Here is a 7,788-nt window from a genome sequence, read left to right as displayed (position 1 = left end):
AACGTCACCGCTCGGTGCCATGACGTACCACTATAGATTCGGACTTACAGGATTTGCAATGATGGATGTGAAAACGAGATAGTCTCTTCCGGCCTCTGAAAATATGCAATCGAATAAAGAACCTCCTAATTTTTCGAAGTTCATTAAAATGATATCACCACCTCACCACACAGAACTTCAGCCGCGTGAAGATGCAGGTGACCATGTCGCTGTCGTCGCTGGTGGGCACGTCCACCACCTTCAGCGAAGAGTCGCTGCGGCGCGCCCTCAAGACCATCCTGGTGTACGCCGAGCACGACGCCGAGCTGCAGGACACCAGCTTCCCGGAACAGGTCAGTGGGAACACTATACAAACCACCAGTTACTAATGTTATTGTATGCATTGCTCAGTAAATATCATTCATGGTCTTAAAGTTGTTTTAGATTAGCAAGAAAAGTTGTAAAGATAACTTCTACGAGTTTTGCGATATATACAATCATGGCAAGGCGACATGCAAATTTTAAAACTTGTGCTGAATCATATATGTAAGGATTATTGAAATATTGCCGTTAGTGTTAGCGTCTCGAAGTACTTGTCAATAAAATGCTGGGAGATATTCCCTAATATAAACTTATAAAAATCACACATTATGTCCAACTAATCTATATGTATCAACCTAGCTCTGTTAAGAGCGTTTACGTGCCGCGCGTGAAGTCAACTATAGGTAATTCTTCGCAAAATTCACTCACACGAGCCGTTGCGTAGCTGTGTGCGTAGAGTTAGCGCGTCGGCTATCTTTATAGTCAGACCAACCAATTTTGATCTTTTCGCTTTAATTATCTAATTGGAATGTAACTTATGATTTATGAATTTATGATAAATGAAGAATTCTATTATTAAATATATAAGAATTCATCATGAAATAGTTTATATGTATCATTTTGTAATTATAAAAAATAAACATTTTTAACAAATTTTAACGGCAATTTTACAAATTGTTATTTTCACTTTTAAATGCAAATGCTTAAAAATTTAAGCATTTGCATTTAGAAAAAGTACTTTAGTAAAGTGGAGCTCATCATGAAGCCGAAAGATAGGCACCAGAACTCCGTAATCAGACAATAAATCAGGAAAATTACTGTGCTACGATGTTTATAATGGACCACATAATTACTTCCATAGATCTGCAGTTTTAATATTTAGCGTATTGAAAGTTTAAATTAAGTCATTAGAAATTACATATTGGAATTTATATTTTGAGTCAGAAGGTGTATGTAATGAGATGTCATTTTTAGGTGTATAACTAAAAGTGAGAAATAAAAGACTTCTTTTTCGGAAGTTGGTTATATTTTTGGATAGTTTTTTTTAATAGGTATTGCTTCTCAGTGACCTCGATCGATTGTACATCCATGTATAACAATTTACCAGTTTTATATCCATAGTTTTGCATAATATTTGCGACACACGACGAAGCAAAATAGTTGGTTCTGTACTTTTTGACCAACAGCAGTCAGCTTTGACTGTAAGTATGGGAATACCGTCTTTTACATCGCCACAGGCAACATCTTTATCAGTTTCTTCCCTAGCGGCCTCTTGCATCCTGTCCTCTGCAGCTAATTTCAATCATTTAGCTAACTCGTCGTAACATTTCATGTAAACATTTTGCGTTAATATTGGTAAATCTATGGAAGCTAACTGTTCGTTTAAATTTGATCTACCAACTTCAGTCATCATAGCTCCATTCACAGTTCCACGATATACATCCATACTATCAGTATATCTCTTAGCGCTTAAATAGCTTAAATTCCATATTGCACATATTACACTTCATTAAAAATGTTGACTGCAAGCAAACATTCTCTTTCAATAGTTGTAAATGTTCGATACTACAACCTGTTGCTCTGTTGTGGTTATTGAGTGTTTTAATTTGATCCAAAAAATATTGAAAATCTATAATTTTGCGGCTTTTAATAACCTTATTTATTTTGAGTGTAATATCAGGCACGATTACCTAAAAATTAAAAAAATATATAGAATATACTATTATTGTTATCGAAGTTTACGCAAACACTACATACTTAAATAAAACTGCATATGGATCTAGACGCGTTTAATTTATACAAGTATAATGACGCCGAAACCTGCACAGGGTTAAACGTCAGGATAAAATTATATGTAAAATTGATGTGAGCGTGTAAACCTAAACTAGCCCAAATAGTTAAGAAGATAGGTATACTAACTACTACTAGTAGTTTTATTCACTAGCTACATAAATTACCAAATCCCTTATTTCTAAGGTTCAAAGAGGAGAAAGATATAGGATTCCGTCTCTCGTCACTTGAATTTTCTTAACAGTGCGCATCAGTGAACACAAAAACCTTGTTATTTGAAAGTAAGCGTACCTATGCATTATGCAAAAAATCAGCCAAGTGCGAGTGGGACTCGCGCACTGGGTATTTGGCGAGTTGTAAACGTTTTGACAACGGGACAGCAAAGTGATTCTATAAGGCTAAGAACTCACGAAGCGGTTTTTACTCGCGCCCGCCGTGGTTGAAAAACGGCTGTTTTATTTCCAAACTCATGACGACCGGAGATCTGTGCGATTTGTAACCACCGCGGTTCCGATTATGTCCTGCAAACTTGGCGAGCGATTATCGCAAGGCGGGCGGTTACAAGATGGACAGTTAACGGTCAGCTGAGTTCCAGAACGCCATGGACACATATCAGAAACGATCACGATGGAGGAAAATGGCGTCAGATTTCTGTAACCACCCCTCCCCTACCGACTACTGCAGTCGCCCACCTACTAACCACAGAGCGCGCTGGTGCTACCGTGGCCCGCACGATTCTAATAGTTGGCCGCCAATACAGCGGGTACCGCATACAACGCGCACGCCGCGGGCGTAAAACGAGTTTTGAAATGTGCGTTTAGTCCATTAAAAATGTTACAATTTAAGGACCGAATATTGCATTTCTTGGAGGACGCAATTTTATTTTTGGGCCATGTGTGGGGGGTCTATAGAAGCTTAACCTCAAGTTTGTGGGGTCGCCACCCTTATCCCCGGCCGCCATCTTGGAAAAGGGGTGAAAACACTTTTCGCGATATCTCGGAAACTAAACGTCTTACAAAAATTTTGTAAAGCCATCATTTGTAGCAAATTGTTTTGCCTGCAAATATGTTTTTCTCCTTTATCCCCAAATGGTAACTCATACCTTTTCTACCTGCATAACATTCGATAAGTTAAATTTGGTAAGTTCTATGGCAAAGAAAGAGTTAGGAATAAATAAGTAAAGTTGTACGAATTTAACAAAAAATTGTAATAATATATTTACAATAAAAAATCAAAAATAAGTTAAACATTTTGTTTCGACCGGATTCTCATGAGCATTGACGAACCCGGTAAACTTTGGAGCGCTGTAACAGCGATTTAAATGAATGAAATAAAAAAAAATTATAGGGAACAATTTTCCTCAAAAGATCATTTACAAGTTAGTTTGAGGTAATTTTTTGTAAAACGTAAAAAAGTTATAGAGCAAAAAGAAAACTTTTATAAACATTTTCTCACATTTTTGCTTATAACTTCTTTAATTTTAATTTAGGGCAAAAAGTTATATAAACATATTTGTAGGCAAAACAATTTGCTACAAATTATGACTTTACAAAATTTATGTAAGACGCATAGTTTCCGAGATATCGCGAAAAAAGTGTTTTCCACCCTTTTTTACATGATGGCGGCCAGGGTCAAGGGGCGACCTCACAAACTTGAGATTAAGCTTCTATTGACCCCCACACATGTTCTAAAAATAAAATTGGGTCCTCTAAAAATACAAAGCTCATGTAACATTTCAATGGGCTAATTGTTTTAGCTTAAGGTTCCATTTTTTCCTTCAGTAACTATGCTCAAGTGTTTAATGAGTAAAAAAGCAACAACCATAACTACAGACGCATGTTATAACATTAGTACATCAATCTTTTAGCTTTTGCTTTAGCCGAAGTTTCAGCGTTGTTACGTTTCCTTTTCTTGCCTAGAAATAGCTTTACTTCCTATTGTGTCTGAAACATAATAATATAATAATAATTTATAGTAACTACTAAAATTATTGTCAATCATTAAAGAAAAAATATTTTACTTACTAAAGTACTAAGATGTGGCAATCACTGTATACACGTGACTATTTTTTCTACGCACAGCAAAGTCAACTGGAGTCTCGCCGGAGCGACGAGCGATACGTCCTCTCTCTAAAAAGCCTCAAGGCGGACTAATTTGAAACGATTTGCGCGTTGCGTTTTATAGTGGTATTTAAAATATTTATACAAAAATAACAGAACTAATTTTGTAGAATTTTTAAATTGTATGTTTTAAGGAGATGTTCTTCTATTATAGTAATCCAATATTATATTGAATTAAGTAAGATATAGTGATAAAAAAATCATTTAAATGACCAACATTTCTGAAATTTTCGAATTCTTTGAATTTTTATTTCTCATGAATTAAACATAAAAGATATTTTTCTCTACTAACTTTTTCTTCAGGATCTTTTTAGTTAGATAAAAATAACATATTGTTATGTTCCTTAGTGGTTTAAGATATTTTGAGCTTCGAAATAGACGTTCGAAGCGCAAATTTGAAAAACCTCTGTTTAGTAATCATTAAACAATTTACAAATACTCAATAAATCTAAAAATTTTCTCTACTAACTTTTTAGACAACAAAATTTTCTATAATAATTACTAATTCATATGTTTTAAAATAATGTTTTGATGGATAATCCGCCCGGCAGTCGCACAGTAAACAGTGAATACGTTTTATCCGTATAAAATATTCTAAAACTGTGGTCAAAGTGAAATATACTGGGTTTGTGATGCATGGAATTATAGCTTAATTAACAAGCTTTCTCAGGAAATAATTTCTACGAGCATACGTCCACAATTTAGTGAGTTATAAGTGTTTTATTACTTAAAATATTGCAACGCATTCCTAACCTACGACAACTCGCCGCTCGCTCGTTGTGCCGCATTCCACGCTTATCTATCGCCCGCAATACCTACCCCGCACGTGTTTATATTTGCATGCATTTTGTTCGAAAAGATGAATAGACAAAATCATCTAAATTAAATCTTAATGATGAATCAGATAACAATGTTACTTTGCGAAAAAACAGGTTGAGAATGTCAATAATTATATTACTATAGATACCCTAAAAAGAATTTTTGGACGCCGATAAACAGGAAATAAAGTCAGTCATTCAATCTAGCATCAATGGGTTATCTAATCAGATCATTGCTATAACAACTCAATGCGCTGGCTATCAAGAATCGCTGGTGTTCGTGAGTAAGCAATATGACGACCTATTAAAAGAGCTCGCTGATGTTAAGAAATTGCTTGGCAGCACTTCCTCTGAATTAAAATGTATTAAAGATGAAAATAAAAAACTCAAAGAAGAGATTCTTGCTCAAACTACGAGGATTAAAGCATTAGAAGAGGACAGAATGAAACAACAGCAGTGGACACGTTTGCAGAATATTGAAGTAACCGGGGTACCTGAAAACCCGGAAGAAAACACAGTAAATATTATTACAAAAGTAGCACAGCATATTGGGGCCTCAATCGAACCGACGGACATCGAGTTTGCTCACCGGGTGCAGCCGCGGCGCGCAGCGAGCGCCGCTCGCGCACGACCTATCATCGTTCGCCTAAAACAACGTGCTATTAAGGACCGAATTGTAGCAGCGGCTCGTAAACGTCACAACTTAAATACTAAGGAGTTAGGTATGGGGACGAGAGTACTCGGATTTACGTGAATGAACATCTTACGGTAGAAAATAAAATACTTCTAAATGAATGTAAATTAAGGGCTAAAGAAGCCAATTATAAATTTATATGGACAAAAAACTGCCGCGTTTATGTGCGGAGAAACGAGGTTTCGCCCCCCATCCTAATATCTTGTTCCACCGATCTGTCCAAGATCGTTTAATAATGTATTTACTTATACTTGCTGCTGTTAATTTAGTCTACTCTAGTTGCTTATTACACTCACATAATAGCGTTATAAACTATTATCATTACACTACGTATAGCACATCCTTAAACACATTTATACAAACACATTGCACACACACAAAAATACATCACCAAATAAAAAATAGTAATTTAAAAAATACATTGTCTAGTACACATACTCATTTATTGTTAACGTTTCTTACTTTATATCTATGTGCTGATCATTATATTTTAGTCTTTTTCGTAAAGCGAATAATCTATTATGATGGCATACATCATTGTCTTATGAGTAAAGTAAAATCTATATTATTATTAAACTATAAAATATCTTTAGACACTATTAACAGTTCGTATACACATTATTATATTTATGGCTAACAAAGGTAAAAATTTAAAACTCTTCTATCAAAATGTTAGAGGTCTGCGAACAAAGACTAATATATTTTATAATAACATTCTTCTATCAAATCATGATATTATCATGATCACTGAAACCTGGCTCTGTGATGGTATTTTAGATGCAGAAGTCTGTCATGAGAAATACACTATTTTTCGTCGAGATCGCGGGTCCCTTGGGGGCGGTGTTATAATATTGAGTCGCTCTGATTTACAAGCGCAAGTTAGGCCGGAGTACTACCGTACTGCCCTTGAGTGCATTTGGGTCACTATTCCTGCCAAAACAATAGGTTCGACATTTAACCTCCATATAGCAGTAGTTTATATACCCCCTAACACGCAAATACCTCTGCGAACTAAAGAATTAATAGAAATACTCACAACATTTCGTGACGAACACCCTCACGATCATTTACTTGTGGCAGGTGATTTTAACTTATCGTGCCTGAATTGGACATCTGGCCAACCCGTAATTCTTAAAAAAGGATCTGTGGACGTGCAAACTGCAGCATCTGAATTAATATCAAACTTCTCTTTTATAGGTCTTTCACAGTACAATAAGCTCAGTAATAGCAGTAGTAATACCCTAGACTTAGTCTTTTCGGATTTCCCTATAAGCATACAAAAATCGAGCTCAGCGCTTGTACCCGAAGATCCTTACCATCCATCTCTCGACATCACTGCCACAGACCTTTTAATGCCTTTTCTTAAGCCGTGCTCAAAAATGAAATACCAATTTAGACGTGGAGACTATCTTAATATCAATAACTTACTTTCTAAACAAGATTGGAGCTTTATCTCAACTGATCCTTATTTGGATAATATTACAGATCAATTTTACTCAATCATAAATAAAATAATTGATAAGTTTATACCGAAAGTTCGCTGTGGTGGAACATATTCCTGCCCATTGTGGTACAGTAGGGCACTTATTAACTTAATAAAAGAAAAAAGTAAATTGCACGCATCTTGGAAAAAACACAAAAATCAGCTGGATTATGAACTCTTCTCAGAGTTAAGGAGCAGACAAAAGAAATTACAAAAGGAATGTTATGTATCATATACAAAGTTTGCTCAAGAAACAATTAAATCCAACCCTAAATTCTTTTGGAATTATGTAAAGTCTAAGCGCAAAATTGTTCTAATTTCCCCAACAAATGAATTATGGTGCTACGCAAATTGATAACCCAGTAGATATTTGTTCTGCATTCAATGAATTTTTCAAAAGGAACTTCAGTTTACCTTTACAATATTATTCATCACCGTTTTTTAACACTGACAATTTACATTTAAATATAATTCATGACATCTCAATTAGTCCACAAGAAGTTCAAAACTATTAAGCAATCTTGATATAAATAAGGGAGCTGGTTGTGACAATCTACCTCCTATATTTTTTAAAAAGTGTGC

At 35.2% G+C, this 7,788-nt stretch overlaps 1 protein-coding gene across 1 annotated transcript in view; it reads left to right on the top strand.

Moving 5' to 3' along the window:
- The window catches only part of LOC115445977 (dedicator of cytokinesis protein 7), a 47,563-nt gene that overhangs the window by 25,540 nt on the left and 14,235 nt on the right, over positions 1 to 7,788 (top strand). The window contains 1 exon segment of the mRNA XM_037441705.1: positions 174 to 332. Within this exon segment, the coding sequence (XP_037297602.1) occupies positions 174 to 332 (159 nt within the window).

Source organism: Manduca sexta, chromosome 23 (genome assembly GCF_014839805.1).
Source record: "Manduca sexta isolate Smith_Timp_Sample1 chromosome 23, JHU_Msex_v1.0, whole genome shotgun sequence".
Taxonomy (NCBI): domain Eukaryota; kingdom Metazoa; phylum Arthropoda; class Insecta; order Lepidoptera; family Sphingidae; genus Manduca; species Manduca sexta.
This window is presented reverse-complemented; position numbering and strand designations above follow the sequence as displayed.